General features: G+C 43.0%; 1 protein-coding gene across 2 annotated transcripts in view; it reads left to right on the forward strand.

Annotated features, from left to right (window-relative positions):
- The first annotated feature begins 818 nt into the window (after positions 1-818).
- FAM151B (family with sequence similarity 151 member B) overlaps positions 819-23,405 on the forward strand; it is a 489,461-nt gene continuing 466,874 nt past the window's right edge. Inside the window, exon 1 of one of the 2 annotated variants that reach the window (XM_069627545.1) lies at positions 819-960. In XM_069627545.1, the coding sequence (XP_069483646.1) occupies positions 945-960 (16 nt within the window). In that variant the 5' untranslated portion in view covers positions 819-944. The remainder of the gene's footprint in view (positions 961-23,405) is intronic. The other variant, XM_069627546.1, reaches the window with a different exon arrangement.

The following is a 23,405-nucleotide window of genomic DNA, read 5'->3' on the forward strand; positions in this document are numbered from 1 at the left end:
CTAGGCCACTGGGACTACAGGGGACTAAGACTGATGGGACAAGTAGTTTTTGAAGAAAAAACATAAGTTTATTTCAAATGAAAAAATTGAAATTTGTGTTATTTGTTCAAACTGCTGGAGAGAGGAAATAGAAGATGAAGCATAATGCTGTCTTGACATAGAATTGATGTAATGTAATTGTTGATTGTATGTTGTTCATAATTTAATGTATTTGTGAAAGGTTTCAGTAATAAACCATATCACAATTAAAAAAAATGTGTAAATATTTACACACTCTACCTCCACGTTACTCTTCCTCGTCCCAGTACTTACTTGTGAGGTCCCAAACTCCACTCAGAAATCCATTCCATCTTTTTCATATATCATATAAGCCCCATCGCTCTCCCCTGAGAGTAATGCCAGCCTCAGCTTTATTTTTCCTGACCGGTTCTGCTGGGTGCGTGGTGAGGTTACCTGCTGATTCCGCTGAAATCAATGACGCCTTCGCCCCTTCTTGTTTTATCCGGCTCCTACCAGCAGTGCACCCAAACCTCCTACAGTGTTTCCGTATGGGCTATTTGTGTCGTTCACGTTAAACCTTTGTATTGTTTTAGTCGGCACCATTTCGAGCGATACGAAAGAAACAACATAATTGTGAAAAACTGTGCCACAATACAAGCAGACCCCTTACTGCAAGTGCGAAAATCCGATTTTAAAATTTCAAGCTGAATGCCCCCGAAAATAAAACCCTGGCTGCAATAATGTTAACCCCGTTCTGATTAGTTACGCTGCAAAGCTGCCGATTACTTCCTGGAAGGTCGTTTCTGATTGGCCTGTTCTAATTTGCTGTCACGTTCTGCGCTTACTTGCGTGGTAGTTCGGGGACAGCTAAGAGCATCCTATTTTAAGAAAGCGTGATTACATTTTCCCGGCTTTGTAGTTTCAAATCGAGATACGTATAAACGATGGACCGGGTCCAAGGTAAACCTTTTTTTTTTTAATTATTTTAAATAGCAGTGGCCGCAGTCAGAGCAGAGGGCTATGTGAAGAGGTAAGCGAATCCTCAAAGCTCTGCACCCGGGCAGGTGAACACCAGGAATGAAGAGGAATAATTTAACATGTTAGCTAGTCTACGGCCTTTGCTATATTCCAGAAATACTTTCTATTTCAATCACTACATGAAGCATACACCGGAGGATACATAATACAATAAGACTACAGTCATTTCTACATCCACCCACAGAGGGGATCGGGGGAGTAATCACTTTGCAGAGTCACCAGATCTTTTGAAAGTTTTTGGTTTTACCTGAATGTAAGTGTACGTGCTTCTCCCCAATGCAGAGACACGCACGTTTTCCCTAGGAACATTGAAAGGGGGCTTCACAGTTGCCCAGGGCAAACTGACAGTATGACCTGCTGCCGTATTTATCATACTGCATTGCCATCCTAATGACGAGGATAGGAATGCAAGAACACTGGTTTCATTATTTATGCAAATTTAAGGAAATATTGACAGTGTTATTTCATTAATTCCTCGCACTTGTGCGTCATAAAGGTGGTAAAGCTTTAACGGAGTAGCGCTCAAGGCTCATCGGATTACATCACTAGGAGCGGTAATAGTGTATCCTTCCAGTGGTAATCCTCCATGTAAATGTTACGCACCTGTAATGATGCACTAGGAAGACATGAACAAATTCCCTGCTACGATAAATGTTTTAACTTCACAGCCCTAATGCATGATCAAATGCGCAAAATAATTTGTGAAAACAAATAGAGCTAAACGCTTGACACCCAGTGCTGCGTGTCACCATGCTGACATCGTGCTACATTCCAATTGGGTGCCACTTGCTCAGTCCCGGGTTTGTTTTTGCACTGTGGGACTTGTAGTACTGGATTCATAATAGTAACCACAGAAGGAGGAGAAGTGAATAACAAAAAAATGGTGTGAGACACTCGCTTATTTGGGAGTGGATAAAAGCAAGCCTGCTTTAGGGGTCTAATCCCTGTCGTTGTGAGAAGTGGTCTTTGCCTAGTTGCATTATGCCCAAAGTGCTTGGTGCTAAAAAAAACCATGTAGGAGACGGGAAGTAGAGAGGTACAGAGAAAAACAAGATGGAATCCTTCCGGAACTGTGCTGAGCTGCCTCTGACTATACTAACCCACCCCCCTTCTCAGGCCTATAGCATAAAATGGCTTTTGTTATGCAACACCCGGGTGTGAGGTCAGCCCTTTTGCTTAGGGTGTACCCTTTGATTCTCGTTTCTCATGACCGCTATTTTGCTGGAGAGTGAAGTGGCCCGACCTCTGTCAGGATACCACCAATACGTTCCCACCACTTGGTCTGCCAGAATGACTGGCAGATTACAAGTGGCTTGAAGGGTGGGAATTCCCCATTCCACTCCATGGGGGGATTGCCGGTAATACCAGCACTGGTAATGCCAGCAGTTTTTTTGCCAGTGGGGTGCCTGACTTACCTCCAGCTCTTGTTTGGATGTAAATCAGGCCGCCCACCGGCAAACTTGTAGTTTGCCAGTGCGGAAACGTGCTGGTAAACGTGATTACCCGTAGGTTATTTCTGCACCGGCAAACTTGTAACGAGGCCCATAGTCTTTCATCCTCTTGTCTGGATGGCTGTACAGGGATGGGCTGTCTGACTAAAATAAACACAACTGTTTCAACCGCTTACCAGGTCTCACAATGTTGACGTGTATGGTTAAAATCAGATATGGCTTCTAATAATTATGTGAATTACCAACCACCATACCCCAAACGCAGATTGATCTGGTTTGATTTCGCAAGTCGGTTTGAGGCGAAATTTTCTTTTGGGGATGAATTAGGCAAATATAAGCTTTTATAAACAATTTGCATGCTCTTAAAAACAATACGCTTCTTCACTTGGATTCAGTGTAGAGATCTCAAGATCGGAATAATGTGGTAATCTCTTAGTTTTAAGAGTTCTGGCTGCTGCATTTTGATTTTTTTTTTTTTTAAAGGCGTTGCTGTTACAACTCAGGCAGGCCTAAATAAATGATGATGTTAAAATCCATCCAAGAGGTTGTAGGCGAGGTTGTAAATTACTGTAACTTGTTGGGGAAGAAAGAAATGGAAATATAGTTTTTATTTTGTATTAGAAAAAACAGGATTTAGACAGATCTTTTATTTGGCTTTTTAAAGCGAGGGTATTGTCGCTCATGATTCCAAGGTTCCTGACATCTTGTTTTGGGCATAGGACAGTTTCCAAAGCTTTAAGAATGGGTCATAGAATTCAGATTTTGGTTTATGAATAGTATCTCTGTATTATCCGGGTAAACTTTTAGGAAATTAGCTTCCATCCACTCCTTAACAGTTATTGGCTAATTGGGAGTTGGATTCTCCTCATGGTCTAATTCACTCATGATTTGGATATCATCTGCATAGTTGCAAAAGGTATGTTTTAGGATTAAACTGCCACCACGATAATTCATCATAACTATGCAGTTTTGGAACAGAGGTGCAGATTCTAAATGCAGGCTCTGCACTGCAGTGACTTGGCTTTCACAGGAGCTGTCAAAAGGACATCTGTGACCTTTTGTATGTGCTTTGTACTACCGGAGAACAGGGGCTGCAGATAGGATACTGATGTAGCAGGACATGTGTTAACATTTTGGCATGGAGCTTAATGAAAGGCGGATCTGGTTAGTGACCTCCCTTTCTGAGATGTAATTACCTGCATCATTTTACTAATGTTAATCAAAATAAAAAACAAGGCTTCTCCACTCTAGCCAGAGGGCATTTCCCCAAAGTGGGAACGGAGCATCCTTTGATGAATCGTATGGAGTCATCACTGATCCACATCCTAAAGTCTCCGGCCATGTCACCAGGGAAAGGCAGCCGCTACCTGGTCCTGACCCTGAGGGTGGTATCCTAGGAGTTGATCACATGGGAGGAGATGACTGTCAGGGGGAGTTGGTGACTCCAACAGGAGAGACGCAGTATTCTTCCCTTTCCAGAGAAGAAGAAACCCTAATTCTCAAATCCTTGATGGCATTTTGCTATTATTAAGATGCTTTGAACGGTAAAACCCTGAAAACCCCTATTGTTAAACTTCCCAAATAGAACTCTATTTACTGTTTAGAAGTACCTAACACCTCTAGAACATATTTAATATCTAATGTTTATGATGGTTGTATTTAAAGAAAATAGTATCCAACAATGCAACTTAAAAGAGGAGAATTGTAGAGAGCGCAGAGCGGGCATTGAACCCTGAGTCAGATTCACAGAGGCGAGCCGTGCATGAAGAAGATGACGCTTACAGGCAACTGCCTGGAGGTGTAAAATACCAGAGGAGAGGAACTCCAATGAAGTTATAGCGGGTGCCCTGGTACTACTGCTGGAAACAAGAAGCCATTTGTCGCTGGACTGTGCGAGATGTGATCTTGTAGAGTGGCAATGGATCCATCGGTCGAAGGAGTGAAAAGCTGACACGGAAACCAAGAGAGAGACTGCCTAGCTGGGGAAGCCTGCCTGCCGAAAACTCTTCACCACAGCTGCATGTTACTCTGGTGAGTCAACCCAGAGGAGTTGGGGGCCCCGGGATGTGCTATCAAGTTAATGAATAGTTGGGGAGTCATTTTGAATACCGACCAAGTAGAATTGAAGGACAAAGACATAAACGGTCCATTCTCCTTACATGAGATGTCCGTTTGGGGAAACCCGGAACAAGTATTGCCAAAGCCAAAAGAGAGTAAGAAGGAAGTTGACAGACAGAACTTGAACAAACCCCTATATGTGGGATATCAATAATGGGAAAGCTGGAACAAGTGCGATCTTGAGTCAACAAGGTATAAACAGTGAATAAGTGCAACTGTGTTTTCCTTTAAAGGAAAGCGAACATTGTAGCAAAGACCTGGTGAAGATACGCATTAGGCAGTGATTGGGCCTCATCACAAGTTGGGCGGTAAGCCTTAAATGTGGCGGTTATGCTATTACCACCGCATTTAAGTGTTGGCCCAATCACAAGATGGGTGGAAAATGTTTTTTTTACCTTCCAGCTTTTTGCTGGAGGTAAAAATTACAATTTTCAGGCCTTTGTCTGCGCAGTTAGCGCAGCGCTATTTGCGCCACCCCCAACTCCATTGGGGAATGGGGATTTACTGCCTTACCACTACTCGTGATCTGGTGCAAATTGCGCCGGACATAGTAGCGGTAACACAAATTGTGTTGGGCTATATCCCAGGGCAATTAGCTCCGGGATACCGCCCAATTTATGATAGAGTCCATTGACTTTAATAGAACCCTGTTGGAACAAAACACAACAGTTTTCTTGAAATAGCTCAGGGGAACGGAATCAACCCCTGGACACAAGGAGTGTTTTGCTGGACTCATACGTTTTGGATTTGTGCACATTTTTGTAGAGTGGAAACAGACATATACCTTACACCTGTTGCTTGTGTATGCTAGTGTGATGGTCAGATATCTTTTGGACACAAGGTCAGCATGCTTTCGTTTTACAGGCAAGGAACTCTTGTTGGGATAGAGACAGATAGGCCTTTATCATTTTAATAACAATGGCTAATATTGAAAATATTACATCTTTGTGTCTGCCTCTCATTTCTGACCCCTCACAATCCCCTAATGATTGCTGGGTGCCCAATCCCTCTTCTGCATGTGTTCCTCTCTGTAAAGCAGTAGTGGGGTGTGCTCCACTCGGAGATGCCACATACTTCTTTTTCACACAACCAAAAAAGATTGCGTGTTCAGTCCGTAGGTTCTCTGACTGACGTTCTTCTCTCACAACCAGACATTCCCTGTGGTTCTCTGACAAGGATTGGCCTGTCAGAAGAGAGGTGAGGGTTCAAACCTGGATGGTGGCGCACAAATCCGGATTGTAGTGCATGGTTTATTTAATCACGTCCAGCAGATGGTTGATCAAGACTTCAAGTGTCATTTTGTTCAGTCACTCTTGCTATAACAGAGTCTGGAATCCTATGCAAAGATAATTTTCTTCTCGCATGCACTCATGTCTGTTAATTTTCTGAGGTTATACTTTCATCCAGAGTATCACTTTCCATATTCCAGAAAATGCTTTCTACAATGAGCACAACGTTTGACCTGTTCTGGAAACATTTAGCAGCTGACTACATTTGAGTAAGGTTTTTTGAAATAAAGTCTTACTTAACCAAATCACTTTTACCTATTCCAGGCTTGTAAATTGCATACTTACAGTCACTGTGGTGCTTTTGTTAGGACTACTTCTTCTTTACATGCCATAGTATGTGTTGCACAAACACTTCAGTATCTTCTTTGATATCGGGCAATCGAGGTGGAATGAGGCATGAATGGACACTTCTCACCCTCATTAATTGAAAGGAGGCACACCTGTAACTGTGTTGGGTGTCAGTCTGAGCGATGTAACGGCTTTAAGCTCTATGTGTTTTTGCAGCCAACTGGTATCTTACTTTTATAAATCTATTAGCTCTCTTAGGCTGCCCATTGGCCTGTTGGTGGTAGAAAACAGTTGTGAGTTGTTTGATATTGTAGTATAATTTCTTGCAATACATACTTTACTCCTTTTTTCACCAACCATTTTTTTGACCTTCTGTTCTTTTGACCACTGTTCTTGTTGACACATCAGGAATAAAGTGAAGTTCTTGGACAGATAGTCTCACATCACCATGCTGTAGCAACTGTGTTGTACACCTGACCCAGTAGTCCAATACAACTCGCTCCAAGGTGACTCAGAAATCTCCACAATTTGCAGGGGAGCTTGCCTGGTGGATAATCTCTTGTTGCTAGACTGGCAGCTGGCTATTGCCCTCTCCCCGTTGACCTCCATTTAAGTCCAAAAACGCACATCTTTTGTTCTGTGTTTATGGTGAGGCTCAAAACCTCCTCTTGCACCATCGCTACGATAGGCCTAACTCTCTTGCCTCTAAAAAAAGTGATGTGGTCTGTTACACAGAATTCTGTGGCAATTCTCCTGTAAGATTGGGGCGACATGGGCAGGCGTCTTTCGTTAGGCCGTCCTATTATGTATTGACAAGCCCTCTGTAAAGCATTATCTCATTGCTTCATTCCATTCCTTTTTGCACAGGTTGCCAATTTCCTTATTGACTACATCGTCGAATGAAGTCATAACACTCATTTCTCAAAAATGTTGTAGGTGCGGACAATATGTAAGGTAATTGTGCAATCAGTTTGACTGGTTTTCCACCCCAGAATCTTCACCGGTTAATGTGTGTTCGTGTAGCTTTGCAGCCCCTCTTTCTAGTCTCGGTGGGCAAGGACTTTGTGTCTTGTAGACTGAATATGTGTAGCGACTCGTAATTTGTCAGTTGATTGAATTGAATTCTCAACCTCTATGTATGTCCTAAAGTAGGCTAAAAAATATGCACAGGCAAATTACTTCCAAGTCCCGTCCTGTTTCGTCCATACTTGTGGTAGTCTCCTCTTTACAGAGCGACCTTCATTGAAAAAGCAAACCAAGGACAAGATGCATGTGCAGCAGCAGCTACCCCCAGTACCCATTCTCTCGCTTTAACTTACACCTGGCCCCACCCTTCAGTCCTTTTCTTTACATGGATTTGAAATGAGAATCTGCAAGTGGCTGCAAGTTTCTTTTTCTACATGCTGTGACGAAGTCCCCAGTCTAAACTTGGTGGCTGTCAGGGTGGCTAAAGAGGCCGGGGGCTTTGCTGAGTTAGAGGATGTTTGCACCAGAGGAGGTATAGGTTAGATCCCCAGACCACCACAAATTGGTACTCAAACTAAGGTAGGGAGCAGTCACAGGAACATTGTTGGATTGCAAGTGCAATGCTCCATCCGTGGAAAGAGTTTTAGGCTGGGTAAATTGTGTTACAAAAGAAGAGGTGGTTATTTAGTGTTAGTATTTTGCTATTTGGTCTGACCGTTCTGCACACATGTTATTTATAGTTAGGGTTGACACACTTTTAGCGAGCATCACAGAGCCTTATACAATGAAAGAAGCAGCAACAAATGTAATAAAGTTGCTTGTATATTTAGACGTTAGAGCAAAGGAGTGTTTTAATAGTTTTGTAGTTAGTATTAGTGATTGAAGTTGTGTTTTGGTTGCATCAAGGAGAGTTTATAATGTGTCAGTTTCCAGCAGTGAGGTATGGGATGTGCTATAGGAACTTGAGGGATGTGTGCTGTGTGAGCAAGAGGTCTGCCATTCTGCAATAGGCCTCATTGGGAATAGCCTTTGGTAGTTGGAGAATTAGGCCACTGTTTGGAGCTTTTGCTCTGTTAATTTAATCAGAGTTTATGCATTCTGCCCCACCGAGGGTACAGATAGTCAAGGTTATGGAGAAAGGGAGCGCGCAACGCAGATATCCCTTAATTGTGCCATGTGAAGCAGCTCAAAAGAAGGGAAGAATGGAATGTGAATTTGGATGATTAGATTAGTGCGGCTGTTATGAAGGATGAAACTCACCTCCTCCCGACTAACCCTACCCGCCCTCCTTCCTGTTGACAGATCCGCCTGGGGACCAATTCCGTTGGTGACAGTGTGCTATATAAGTACCCATAACATAACATAAGAACAGGGCCTGGTATGACCATAGTGTAGGGCTAGGGTTTGTAGTATTACTGCCCGATTGAAACATGGCCGGTCCAATCAAACTACAGGTGTTTCAGCAAATAGAGCAAATAAACATGAGAAATTCATCCCCAAGAGCAGTGTCTTCCCAAGAGATATAAGGTAGAAGGCGTGCTGGGGAAGTAACGTATTCTAAGACGGGAGTAGCAGGAGGTGATGCCAGACAGTACAGTACAGCTGCAAGGTTGAAAGAGCTATCAGGGAGTGCCAACATGTTTGGTCTCCTGAGTAAGCCATTGTATTATCAGGTGGGGTTGGCCTTGTTGGTCCCATTCGCTCCCTGGTAGGGACCTTTCGGGCTATGCACCTCACCAGTTGGCCAAAGTTACTTTGACCAATAGTGAGAGTCCATTGCTGTAACAAAGTATCCGAATGTAGTGGACCACTTACATCATTTTGCAAGGGGTTATATTTAAATATGCTTGACCAATGGGGTAATGAACTATAGGGGATGTTTAGACTTTTGTATAGGTGTTAGCCAATGGGGAATGTGGGATCATATGGGGAATGTGGGATCATGTTGTATCTGATATGTTTTGCTTATGCTGATGTGTGGTTTTCCGCTATAAAAGATCTAACTTGAAATGGGCATTGTTTCAGTTTTCAGCTCTACAGGACTGATTTACACGCAGCGGCTGTATTTGCGTGTAATAACACTTTGTTTTTATTGCAAACGTTGCACTTCCTATTTACCCCGTTGGAGTGGTTTTTATCGATTGGATTATGGGCCTGCCTTACAGCATTTACATTCTTCCCAACCCTACAGACACTTTCACCCCCCCCCACCGCTCATACTGATGTGGCGGAGCCCCAATCACACATGAATGTTCACCCCCTACACGCTCTACGTATACCCTTAAAAGGGATTGGTCCTAGTGCCCCTCTCTCCCCGCATCTCTCCTACCCCTACCGGTGCCCACCACAGGAATAGGTGTATGGCCCTAACCCTAAGGGAGATTCTTTCCCTTAAGGTGGACATGCTTTGCAAGTCATTGAAGCACCTTAGCCAGATCCAAACATCTAGGGTAGGAAAAGAAGCCTCTTCCTAGAAGAGTACAACAATGCAACATGTAAAAGTCCCTGACAAAGTGAGGCAATCCTATTTTATCTTTGATACTGAGGCCAGAGGAGCCATCTCACATTGTAACTCACTTCTGCACCCCTCAGAAGCTTTGCAGTTACAAAGTCCTGCTCAAACTAAGAGGAAGCGATTTGCAGAGCATGTGAGTGAAAAAAGAAACGAACCCTGTTCTCCCAACAGGGATTCCAAATTTGCAAAATCCCTGTGACTGCAGCAGTCAGTTTGCCATGAGAGTTTCCAACTCCAAATCTACATGCTAGAAGAGCTGAGGGATCCAGGCTAAGGCAGAGAATGCCAGCAGGGCTTCCACCACCAGACAAGCCCCCCTCCAAGCCAGAAGACCAAGACCAACAATAAATGGCTCAAGAAAGCACAACCCTCGGTACACAGGTGTCCTTCATATCATCTAGCATCACACAAGGTGAGAAGGGACCCTATTCTATAAAGCAGCCGGATCATTATGGTCGGTAGGGAGTTTGAGTAGGTGTCAGAGAAATGAGGTTGGCAGAGAGTGGCGTACTAACAGGAGAGCAGCAGGAGAGAGCTGGAGTGAGAGTCTTGGGGAGAGTGGAGGAAGAGGAAGGTCTTGTCTAAAGGAGAAAAGTTAATGGGAATTGTGCTGAGTTTCATTCTCTGTTCTGTCAACATTCCGGTGAGACCTTGGAACACTGCGTGATTTGAGTAGAGCAGTTGGAGTCTGGTGACAGGACGGGAACAGGCCACTCTTTGAAGGACGTAAATAATGTATGGCTTACCTGTCTAAGCTGGAATCTCGTGATTACATACATTGGCGATGTATGATGGTGACAATGTGAGGGGCTCGAGCATCAGTTCATCGGATACAATCCAAAACACAGCAGCAGCGCACAGCAGAGATCATCGTGCCTATAAAACAAATGTGTTGTCCTAATGAAAATGCAGAAAAGATATATTTTGAGACACACTATTTCTCTATATAGAACACAAGAAATTGAGAAGAATAACTAAGAAACCACATCAGTTTAGCCCAGGAATACGGATATAACTAAATATCCGAAATGCGTCGGCAACAACATTCGAAAATGAAAATGTTTTTTGTTTGGTTTTTGATGTAAAATAACTATTGATGTGGATGTTAATGAAGAGTGTCGGTACAGCATAGACCGTAAGACTATGGAATTACTGTACTTGAGTTACTAATGATCAAAAAAGCCAGATCTGAGTTAAGCGGAACTTTGATTTTGTTTTTTATTCTTTACATTCTGTATGAACCATGTGATAAGAGATTGTGTGGAAAATATTAAATATGTATTGTGAAAAAGGAAATTACGTTGTCTTAATATAGTAAGATTGTAATATGATTGATTTATTGGGGGAATCACCCCACCAAGAGTTCACAAGGACTAGCTGTTGGCAACAACAGGTTTTGGGTGGATGGTTTGTTTTTTGGACTCGGGGCTGGGGTCCTATCCTGGTGCACCAGACTGTGATGCTGGAAATGCATCTGATGGACAGGGCCTCTGAATGCTTGTCCTTTTACTGTTTTTACCGTGTGTTCTGTCATGTTTTCTGCCCCGGAGTCCATGTGGGACTCCTGGCAGTGCAGCTCTCTCTTTTGGTTTGGTGAACAGACCCATGGGATACCCTTATGGCACCCATGGGTAGGGGTACAACCCTGTGCCCCTAGTGTATGTTTTTGGGCACCTGTGGGTGGCCCCAGAGCAGGGTATGGGCTGGTGGCAGCTCCATGCTGAAATTGACAGGTGCTCTGGGTGTCCTCCATTTTGGGATACCGAGGCCCTGCCATTGGGATCAGTTGATTCCTGATAGAAAACAAGATGGCCCCTGTGGCCTCTTGCTTTCTATTGCCTGTTATCTTGTTTTCCCAAAGTCCTGGGAAGCCCTGTCTCTGTCCCTTCCCCCTGACTGGCTGTTGGGTGGAAGTTCCATGTATGGTGTTGTTGTGAAGGCCCAGCTAGACTGACTGGAGCCTTCCCAGTGACTGTATGTTGTGGGTACCTCCTGTGGGTGGGACCCGGGTGAATGGAGTGTGTGACCAATATACACTCCTTGTTGTGGTTGACTGGTTTCTGGCATGAGAGACAAAGACTGAGACATCCCTGCCCGAAACTGGCCTGAATGCAGTGTGTAGTGTTGAAAGGCTGGGTACTTGTCCCAATCCACATTCCCTGTTGTGAGTGTCTGGAAGGGAGGAGTGTGGCCTGAATGCACTGTGTGCCTGATTGGCTGACTGACTGCATGAATGCCCTGCAGTATGATTGGCTGCTGAGTGTGTGCCAGCAGCGTGGGTGAGAGAGAGGATAGTATATCTGGGGACCTCTCACCACTGGAAAAGTGTTCAGAAGGGACCTTTGGTTGAGAAGCGACCATTGTGCTCCTAAGCAGCCAGGGAGCTGAGTCTCCACTCTACGAGTAACTGGAACTGCTGATCCTCGACGTCCAGCTGGAAGAAGAAGACTTGCTGTGGCATTTGCTTCGACCGATCCGAAGGCTGTCGAATTCGTCGAGGGCTGACCCGAGAGAGGACCTGGTAAGGCGCCCTCTTCCCGTGCTCCGAGGGACCATCGAGCACCGCTCCATCTTCGCCGAAGCGCCCTCGAAGACAGACCCTCGAAAGGCTGTCGACCCGAGACGGGACCGCTGAGGAGATCGAAGTGAAGCACCCGGACATCGACGCCGTCGAAGTCCATTGCCGTCGACCAAGGTTCGCAGGTTTGTGTAACTGCTGGAGGCCCGTCGAGGTTGTGTTGCCCAGCCGTGGGAACCACTTGACGCCGTGCCACCGACCACTGGAGCCGTCCGCTCCTTTGCCTAAGAACATTCAATCGAAGGACTCTCTCGAACGCATCGTCGACCGCTTATCCTGCCGGAGAAAGTCGAGGACGACCAACGCGCCGAGGAGAAACCTGCCGGTGGGTTTCCCGCCACCCGACGACCTCAAAGACTCGGACGACTTGACGCCCTTGCTGGGCCTCCGTCTCTACAATCTTTGCGGTCCAGAACTATTGTCACCGAGGTGCCCTGCACGCCTCCGCCTTGCAGGACGCCGACGCCGACGAGCACCGCTCGGACGAAGCTGCCGCCTCATCGACATCGTTCTACCTCGTTTGTCGATGGACGTTCGACCCCCCGTGCCTCCCGCTTGAAAGGGAAGGCATTCAAGAAGGGCCGTCGATTCCCCGTCGCCGAACAGCGAGTTCCTCGACGTTTGTCGACGTCTCTTCAAGGAGCTCGACTCCACCAGGTACGTTGGGGGGGTAAAAACATTATAGGAGAGAATAAGACTTGCAGAGCAATATATGGACTGGGCTTGTGCTATATCTTTATTTACAGGTTGCCCAGGTGGGGGGATCTCCACACAGAACTGTGTCCAGTGGTAGGGGCCAGTATTCTGCCTATTGCTCAACCATCTTATTTTCTCTCCTCTCTCTATTGCTGGTTTCACTCTATTGGTCTGTGTGACATTGTACAGTATTGTTCCTGCACTTTAATGAGATCTAGGGTGGTACCACTTTAGGATTGTAAATATTTGCCATTATTGATTTTTCCGGAGTACAAAGTGAGTTATTATGATAAATCTATATAACCTTAAATATTGATTATATAAAGACTGTGTTCTAACCAATACAGAGTGTGGATATTCCTTTGTGGGGGCTTGGGGACTACACTGTACTTAAGAACCAGCCTGCATGACCTCCTGAGAAGCTAGGCCTTGATTGCTCGACCATTGCTACCGTAATAGAGAATCTTGGCTGGGGTCTCCTGTGCCTCTCCTCCACCATATAGGGAGCGGAAGTACAGACACCCCCCACCGGTCGTTGAGGCCCTTCTCTCACACAGAAATATCTTTAAAACATTATTAAATAATATAGACACTACACATGTATAAATTAAGAACTCAGTTGTGCACCTCCCTTTTTGTTTTAGATTAGGTTTTCATTGAATTAGGTAGCACACTAGAGAATTAAGATAAGAAACATAGTTTAATGAGTCGTTTTCTAAAATTGATTGAATAACACTGAATCATGCAGAAGTCCTCGGCTTCAACGAAGACGAAGCATGTAGAATGCTAGGTCTTATCAAGCCTACTAGCGTAGACTTATATCTGAAGACCAACCAGAAGAATTAATTAAACAACTTGAACGTTTAATCCAGAGAGAAGTCAATTACAAATTTCACGCCTCCACTGTGGCCCATTACCACAGAGCACAAAGAATACCACAAGGATTAAGGGTATCATTGGAACCAACATTGTGTAAAGAGAAGTGGTGACAGATACTCAACAAATGTTCATTAGATCTGATTTTGTTGACAATTGAGGAATTGGTGCAACACCTATTCACTTAGAGGACAAGGTTAATATAATCAAAAACAATTTCCTCAAGATGAAATCAAAAAGTTTCTAGAAGATACCAACCAAAAATTGGATCACTACACACCAGAATTAGAATCCAAGAATATTAGGACATTTAGAAGAAACACAGTAGACTATAACCCTGATATTGTCTACAGCTGGCAAGAATACTACCGATAATCACTTAACCCAAATAGGCAAGTACCAAGAAAAAGAAGGGGAAGCGATTCAGAAACTATTTCATCAGACATCTCAAGTGGGGAATCAGAACAAGGTAAAACATAAGAAAAAGGCACAGTAGGACAACCAGCGGGATGGGCAGACAAACTGTCGGAGGAAGGAGGGACTGCGTCTGCCTCTACATCAAATAGACGAGTGTCTTTTTATTTTTATTTTTTTTTAGAAAGAAACCCACCAGAAGAGGGAAGAAGAAAAAATCCCCAGAGGAAATTAACACAAACAGAGAATAGTTAGTAATCAATATATCAATCGTCCAGCTTACTAAATTTCAGAAGACCGTACTAAAGAATGGCTTATCCCTCATCCCACAACACAGGTGTACTCTGATACAAGAGAAAATAGACTTCTTTAAGCTAATGAGGAAGCTAAAACTCAACTTTTTCTTTGAAACTATGGAAGAAATATAAGAAACGGAACCATCTGAATTTTTAGAGATCAAACCAAAGAGCTACTTCGCCCTCAGGTACAAAACCCCATTCTAACACAACATTTGAGAAACGGGTCCTGCAAGATCTGAGTAAAATCAAGTTTGAGCAAAAATAAATACATGAATTTCACCAGCAGGGAAAGAAAGGTAATTAAGGGTCTTCTAGACAATCAAAAGATTATATTCACACCTGCAGACAAAGATGGGGCGTTAGTACTTATGGATAACAAAGATTATTTAAAGGCAATCAACAGAAAACTGGATGATAGTGAAACATATAGAGAATTCCAATACGATCCCACTGAACAAGTAAAAGGCTTGATAAAAGAAGTGGTGGAGGAAGCTGAGAAAGCAGGTGTAATAACTGATTACACAAAAATATTCTTAACGGTTGACCATCCAATTATGCCAGTACTATATATGTTACCAAAAATCCATAAAAGCCTAATAGATTCTCCGGGACGGTCCATTATTGCAGCAGTGGGAAGTCCGCTGGAACCACTGGCCCAGTACCTCGACAAGGCAATACAACCATTGATACAGAGCAGCGCTACATATCTTTGGGACACCAGTGACTTTTTACTGAATTTAAAGGATGTGGATTTTGTCCAAGGACATGACATGCTCTTTATAATGGACGTCACATCACTGTACACAAACATTGGACACGCAGCCGGAATAAAAGCCATGGAGTGGCTTCTGATCTCCACTGACCTTTATAGATTTGATGATCGATATTTCGTTCAGATTTCTGGTACACGCATAGGGGCTGCTATGGCCCCAGCTAACACGAATACTTGCATGCTTTATCTGGAGACGGAATATGTCTTGAAATCAGAAAGATGGCAAAGGCATCTGGGGCTCTACACCAGGTATATAGACGGCATATTTCTTATCATCGGCTCTCCAACCACAATCAATAAAATGGGTCCCCGATATAACTCCTTTCTCATAGACAGCTCTCGTATTCCTGTATCCCAGTCAGTCAAAACACTGGGAGTCTACCTGGATTCCAACCTCACCATGACAAGACAGGTGAATGCTATCTCATCAGCGGCAGCCTTCCACTCAAAACTTATCACTGCTGCCAGGCCATTCCTAACGCAACAAAACTCTCTTACCATTACAAGAGCAATCATAGGATCTCGTCTAGACTACTGCAACGCACTCCTACTAGGCACATCAGCTAAGAACATCAAGAAACTTCAAACAGTGCAGAACAATGCTTTCAGAGCAGCCACAGGAATCTCGAAAAGAGAACACATCTCGGACACCAGAAAATCCATCCACTGGCTGCCTGTTAAAGAATGCATCCTCTTTAAATCCCTTGCACTGACCCACAAATGTCGCCACGACACAGCACCTCGCTACCTCGCGCAAAGATTCTCTGCGCCCCCATCAACCAGACCTGCTAGATCTGGTCAAACCAACCGTCTTTCTATTCCCAAAAGCCTCAGGATTAGAGCAGGCGGCTCCAGCTTCCCAGTCCTTGTGGCAACCAACTGGAACCTACTACCTCCCGCCATCAGAGGCATCGAATCCCACATGGTCTACATAAAAGCTTTAAAAACCCTGTTGTTCATGTAAGCTGTTAGCTCGTCATGCCTACCTGTAAGGCAATTGACCATTGGAACACTGCCTGTAAAAATGTATAACCTATGACCATTGCAACACTGCCTGTTAACAATGTATAATTTATGCTTACCCTAACCCCTGTAACTAAGTCACATTCTTGAAACCGCGCCACGATGCCTCTGGGCTGCCAGGCGCTTTACAAATATAAAAATAAAATAAAAATAAAATATAAAATAAAATAAATATTTGGCATTTGGAAGTGCCAAGTTGACAATTTGGAGAACCTTTACACTATGATGAATAACATGCATTCCTGTGTACGTGTAAGTGTATGCGGAGAATAAACCGGCCAATACTAAGATCTTTATAAAAAGCACTGTCAGCAACTTCCATCCAAAACTTACACTTGAAAGTGTCCCGATTAGCCAGTTTATGAGGTACAGACAGAACATCACATCAGCTGAAGAATATACGAATCGGGCCAAACACCTGAAAGAAAAATGTTTTCAGAGGAAATACGCCTCGGAACTAATAGTCTGTATCAAACAAGGTGGAACAAATTCCAAGAGGATTTACTTAAATCTAAATCCATTAAGGAAAATCCATCACTGTTTTATGTCACCACATACTCGGTGCAAAGTCGTAAGATCAAAGGGATAATCAAATGGAATTCGGAAGTTATGAAATTAGATAGAACTCTAGAGCGATTATTCCTAGTACCTCCAGTGTTTCCTTACAAGAGAAGCATGGCACTGAGAAACATGTTGGTGCAATCTGAATTCCTTGAATGTCAAAATAAGGTTAAATACACAGGGACACAGCCGTGTTAGGACTGTCAACACTGGTAGCATTCTAGAAGGTAATTTTATTTCACACCCTTATACAGGCAAAACAATCCCCCTGAGACATTCGAGCACTTGTGACTCCGCAAACGTGCTTTATGGCCTAAAGTGCCCATGTGGCTTTTATTGCATAGGGATGAAAACACGTAAAGCCAAAGCACGTTGGACAGAACACAAGTTGAATATTCAAAGAAGTAATTTGACGTCCCCAGTAGCCAGCCACATCCTATATGCAAAACATAGCATTGCACAAGTAAAATCTGTGATTCTAGAGAAAGTGGTAATGTCCAAACGAAGGGGTGCTCTGCAGAAGAGATAACTGCAGAGGGAGATGAAATGGATAATCTGGACTCTCTCACACCACAGGTTATGAACATAGAGTGGGATTTATCCAGTTTATTGTAGGCTATTAGCCTGTGAATCAGATTGTAAATGGACCAGAGATTCGGGAGGAAAGGGTTATCAAAATGAATTGGATCTGTACCATAGCACAATCTTTGAACATTAGGAACATTAGATATTCCCCTGAACAAGGCTGAGATTGTGGCCGGAGCCCTGGTCCGTGAGGTAATAAAAACTACTAGTGTGCAAACAATCACTGTAACTACCTTAATTCTATGCAAGATTGCAATAGGGATGATTGATGGAGGAGGCTTGGTAGGACAATGATGGGTAGAGTATGACAAACATATTATAGGTCAATTACATTGGTCCTTTGTAAGTTCGAAAAAAAAAGGGAGCTCTCTGGAACTGAGCACAACAGAGGACTAATACAATGTGTCCTATGACATTCCTCATAATATGCCCATAAATGCACCCTTACAGTGAATTAGCCATCATAAATGTGATTGCAACTGACAAGCCTGAACGAAGGCATGTCTAGCCAGGAATTATGAATTGCTACCTACTCTGAATATGTCCGGGTGCCAGCGCAACAATACGATCAGCCTGAGGCTGATGTGTCATGGCCGGTGCACCCGAACGCAGAACATTCAGCAAGAATGGCCAGGAACAGCATGAAAACTGCAAGTGGAACCCATGTTGACAGTAAGATAGGCATTGTAAAAGAATGATTAGTCTGAAAATGTATTATTGGAAATAAAGTAGACCTTACTTAGTGGTATGATGGGCATGTTCCTACAAGATTGAAAACCAAACTTAACCAATAAAATTGTTAGGAACCAAGTGGAATGCAAACTTTGTATTGTGCGATCACACTAGAACTGCCCGACGTCAACACCAGGCTAAGATGGCCTCTGTGCGATCAGGGGTACAGCCTCGGTTTCCCCACGGTCATCAGCATGGCAACGGTGTAAACCTATAGTCAGACACGGAGCACCTGACCGGTTTTCCGGTTGGATGCCTCACGTTACCCGCACAAGATGATTTCTAAAGGCACTGTAAGTACCGGAGAGAGGAGGAATGTGCAGACAAGAATAAGGACATGTTTTCAAAGTTTACATCATCAGTGATGCACAAATGGGAGCCTTTGTCAGCTTTGTTTGTTTTGTTTTATTCGCATTTATATAGCGCACAACAGTCAGAGGACATCGTGGCACTTGTTACAGTACAAAGCTTAGTTACAGGGTCATGAATCATACATATGTTACATAATTAACAGTTTGAGCAGGGATAGCAATATATATATATATATATATAGGTTTATAATATAGTTATATCACATTTGTGTTTATATTACAATATACAAGACAGGGGTAGGGTAGGAAGTCGCGTTACTCGTTGAGGAGAGTGGTCTTGAGGTTGTTGCGGAAGACAGAGATGGAAGTTTCAGCTCTAAGGGTGGCAGGGAGTGAGTTCCACAGTTTTGGTGCAATGTATGAGAAGCCTAGACCTCCAGCTGTGGCTCTATTGATACGTGGTATGTGTAGCTGGTTGGTGTACTGAGCTCTGGTGGGGCGAGTGGAAGTGGTTCTTGGTATAGCTTCGGCTAAGTAGGTGGGAGCGGTGTTGTTAATGCATCTGTGTGTGATGGTAAGGATTTTCAAAGTAATGCGGCCTTTACTTGAAGCCACCGTGCTTCAAGTCTGGCATGAGATATATGGTCTCTTCTAGGGATGCTCAATGCGGCTCTTAGGGCATTGTTTTGAGTGGTTTGCAGTCTAGGAATGTTCTTGGCGGAGGTGCCAGCTAAGAGAGCGTTGCAATAATCTAGTTTGGCGCCTATAGTTGCTCTAGCTATGGCCAAGCGGTTGGACGCGGTCCCCTTAGATGCAGAGCAAACGAAAAATATAGACACGCTGGAGAATTGCAGCCGAACATAAGTGCAAACCGACATTAAGTCGGTTAAGTTGTGGCCATTAGCGTTCCTCTTTGATTTTAATGGATTGCATCCTTTTTAGCTGGTTTAAATTAGTGTCATGTTTTGATATTAAGATAGGTTTGCTTTTTTGATTATAGATAATCGAAGACAGTGAAATATCAGTGAGACTTGGAGGTGGATGAAACACATATATATGCAAACAAATGAGTTTGTCCTAAATAAAAATACAGTAAAGATATACTTTGTGAGACACTATTTCTCTTTGTGGAACACAAGACATTGAGAAAAAGAACCAAGAAACCTTATCAGCTTAGCCCAGGAAGAAGGATATTTCTAAATATCCGAAACGTGTTGGTAACAGCATTCGAAAATTATTTTTTTATTTTGTTTTTTAATGTAAAATAACTATTGATGTTGAAGTGTCAGTACAGAAAAGGCAGTAAGAGTATGGGTTTACTGTACTTGAGCTACCAATGAGCAATAAAGTGAGATATGAGTTAATAGTGCAACTTTGATGTAGGTTTTTTATTCTTGATTTTTTAATATGAATTTTGTGATAAGAAATTGTGTGGAAAACATTCAATATTTATTTTGAAAAAGGAAATTGCTGCACGGTGTCTTAATGTAATAAGATTGTAATAATAAGATTGATTTATTGGGGGGAATCCCCCACCAAGAGTGCACAAGGAATATCTGTTGGCAACAACTGATTTTGGGTGCATCGTGCCCATTCATCATTCCTCCCAACCCCAAGGTAGTTATAATAGGGTGGAGTCCGGCAGAGATGGATGCAAATGTTCACATTGTCCAACAGTCTCTGGCTCCATATGCAGCACTGTTGAGGAAAGGACATTGCGTCATATGCATTGTATCCTAACAATGACTTGGGGAGTAATTGTGTTGAGGAAAAGACCTTGCGTTGTATCATAATGGCGCCCTGGGGAGTATTCATGGATGTGCAGAGAAAAGCATCGACCAACTCTGACTACTGTTGCGGTATCTAGGCAATACGTAAACCTAATAACAATATGGACACACAACATTATTTAACAATGAAAGAACAAAAGCCAAAAAAAAAAGAAAACTGTGAAGATAAAATAATGACGTTTGAATTCAGCGCACTTCATCATGCCATTAATGGCCCACCCACCTGAGATTTTCCTGCCTAATCCGGGGGGAACCAACTATTCCCTGGCTTGAATAAAAGCAGTATTGGGGAAATTACCTGACTGCTGTAGACCATGATGGGTTGACAGCAGACAACAAATAAGTACTTTACATACATAACGGCCAGAGGGCCAACATAAATACAGAGAGGCCACCGTTTAACTGCGGAACAAGATGCAGGAGACCTGAACGTAAATGAAAGAACTCTAAGCCCGATGAATATTATTTGCCAAAAACGAACATAGCAATTAACAAGTTTAATTTTTATACGAGACACCAGATGCCTCCAGAAAGTGTTGATTCATATAGTTCAGCTTTCTCCAGCATGGGGTCTGGCAAGGATATACATGCTCGTGATTTTTTAATATTCCCAGTCAGGCTGGGAATCCTTGGTAAAAGAAAAAACTGTTTGACTTTCACTCTGTATTTCTCCTCTAAACCAATCATTGTCCACTGGGTCATACTGCCCCCATTCAATGACAGTACTCTCCCTAAACCCCTCCTCTGACAGCCATCTTCAGATTTTTACGGCACGCTTCAGTGTTGGGTGTCCTCGCGTTTTCTCTCCAAGCTATTTGTATGTTTTTTCGGGTATTTGATGGAAACGGTTCTATTTTTGTTTAAAAGAAGCTTGTGTGTTCTTTTCTTCATCTGCCGACAGTAGGAACCCATTGTCGGAGAGGTTCCACGCCCCTCAACGGCAAAGATCAATCAAAGATTCTGCAAGACTTCTTGGGCCTACTTCGCGCCCTCTGACCATGACAGAGGAGAAGGAGGAGGGAAGGTCCCTCTTGAAGCCCTGCACCAAATGCAGGCTGCAGAATGTGTTTGTGGAGGACAAGCGCCTTCAATGCCTCTAGTGCCAGTACCCGGACCATGAGATATTTTTTTAATTTTTTAATGTTTTGTTTGATTATACAAACATTTCATTTTGTCCTTTACAAAATACAAGAACAATGACAGAAAAAAAATGGATTGACATATATGCTTGTGTTTCTTACAACAGTCTGTCGTTCAAAATTGCAATACAAAATTTGATTACTTTGAAAATTAAATTCTTTTCGTGTCCTTTCAGAAGATGTGCCCATCTTTCCTCTGCACTCATCCGCTTCTTAGAGATTTTAAAGAAGTCTTCGAACAAGTTTCTTTTGTCCATCAAAGCATCACATACCATAATTCGAATAGAGTCTCTCTGGTGTTTTCAATTTTACAAAATCGGCAGTCTGTGGTCGTGGTTGGTGGATGTTTTATGCTAAATAGATAATCTCGAGATGGAAGTATATTTAAGCGGAAGCGTAGAAAAAGGTCTCTTATTGATTGGTCTGGAAAACATACTAAGTATGGAGATAACTCATTGAGGGCTCTTACTTCTATTGAACAGATCATTGCTTGTCTATATTTAGATTGTTCCTCTATTGTTTTGATCCAGTCATTCTGTTGCACTCTTCTTTTGGCATGTTGTGGTCTATTTATAAGCATATCTTCACTGATGTCTTCAGTGTTCATTTTCTTTATCTCATTAGACTAGTAATGCAGGGCTGTTGCACATACAGGGTTCTTTTTTTCCTTAAGTATCTCTAGAGACGGAATTTTGTCCTGGCAAATTATTTTTCTATAGAGATCCATTTTTTTCCAGGTAATTATTGATTCAAGGGATTGTAAGGCCAGTTCATACCTAATTCTTGAGATTGGAAATGAGTTGGATAGGCCGAGAGTTTTTCTCCAGAATATTGCCTCGTATTGTTGCCATTTCATTGTATGTTGATTTATTATTGTTTCTCCAGCGTATGTTAAAATAGGTACCACTTTTTGTTTATATAATATAATTATTGCTTTTAGTGAATGGGTTCCAAATTTGTCATGAAAATAGCGTTCCAATCGAGCTAGAGATCTTGCCTTTCTCTCGATATGGTTTTTCCATTCTTGCTCAGTTGATGTTTGATTTATCAATGCACAAAGATATTTGAATATTTTGGTTTCTTCAATCTCTTTTTCATCTAGTTATAGTTTCGCACTTTTTCGTCTGGTGCTGTGTCGGGATGTTAGTCTCATTAGCCTGGTTTTGGAGATATTGATTTGAAGGTCATGATCTTTCATGAAGGAGCCTACTTTGTTTAATGTTTTTTGTAGGCCAGATTGTGTTTTGTCCATGACAATGATGTCATCTGCACACATTAAGGTCTTTAATGGTTCATTATTGATCTTCAGTGGGTTCGCAAGTGGATCATCGATTGCTTGTACAAAGCCGAAGGTGTATAGGTTGTATAAACATGCAGCAAGGGGGCACCCTTGTTTGAGACCGTTCCAGGTAGTAATTTCGTCTGTTACTGCACCGTCTTTTGTCAGTCTTACTCTGATTGATGTGTTAGAGTAGAGTTGTTTAATCGGATTTAGAATGTCGGGAGGGCAGCCCCAAGACGTTAGTTTCGCCCACAATTTTTCTCTACTCACTCGAGTCGAATGCTGTTTTGAGATCTATAGAAACTGCATAGACTTGTTGTTTCTTTGCTATTGCTTCATACTTGATCATATTCAATAATAGCAGATTGACATTTGTACCGATTTTGTTGGCAAAGCCAGTCTTTGTAACGCTCACCTGATTCCCACAGAGGCGCAGGTCTGGCTTCGAGTGCTGATGCTTCTTCTATGGTGAAGCGCAGGACTCTGAAGATGGACAGGAAGGGCCCTCTACTCTGGCTTCTCCGGCTCGCAGGAATATTCCCCTGTGCGTGAAAAGGGAGTATTACCTACTGACTGAGTTATGCTCAAGCCTCCCACTCTCTTCCAACCCTCCACGATACCCTTCCACGATTCCCCGTGAAGTCTCACCTTGGGGTCAGGAAGGATGAGCTCTCCATCCTGC

The sequence above is a fragment of the Ambystoma mexicanum genome, chromosome 6p, assembly GCF_040938575.1.
Source record: "Ambystoma mexicanum isolate Mex_15411 chromosome 6p, UKY_AmexF1_1, whole genome shotgun sequence".
Taxonomy (NCBI): Eukaryota; Metazoa; Chordata; class Amphibia; order Caudata; family Ambystomatidae; genus Ambystoma; species Ambystoma mexicanum.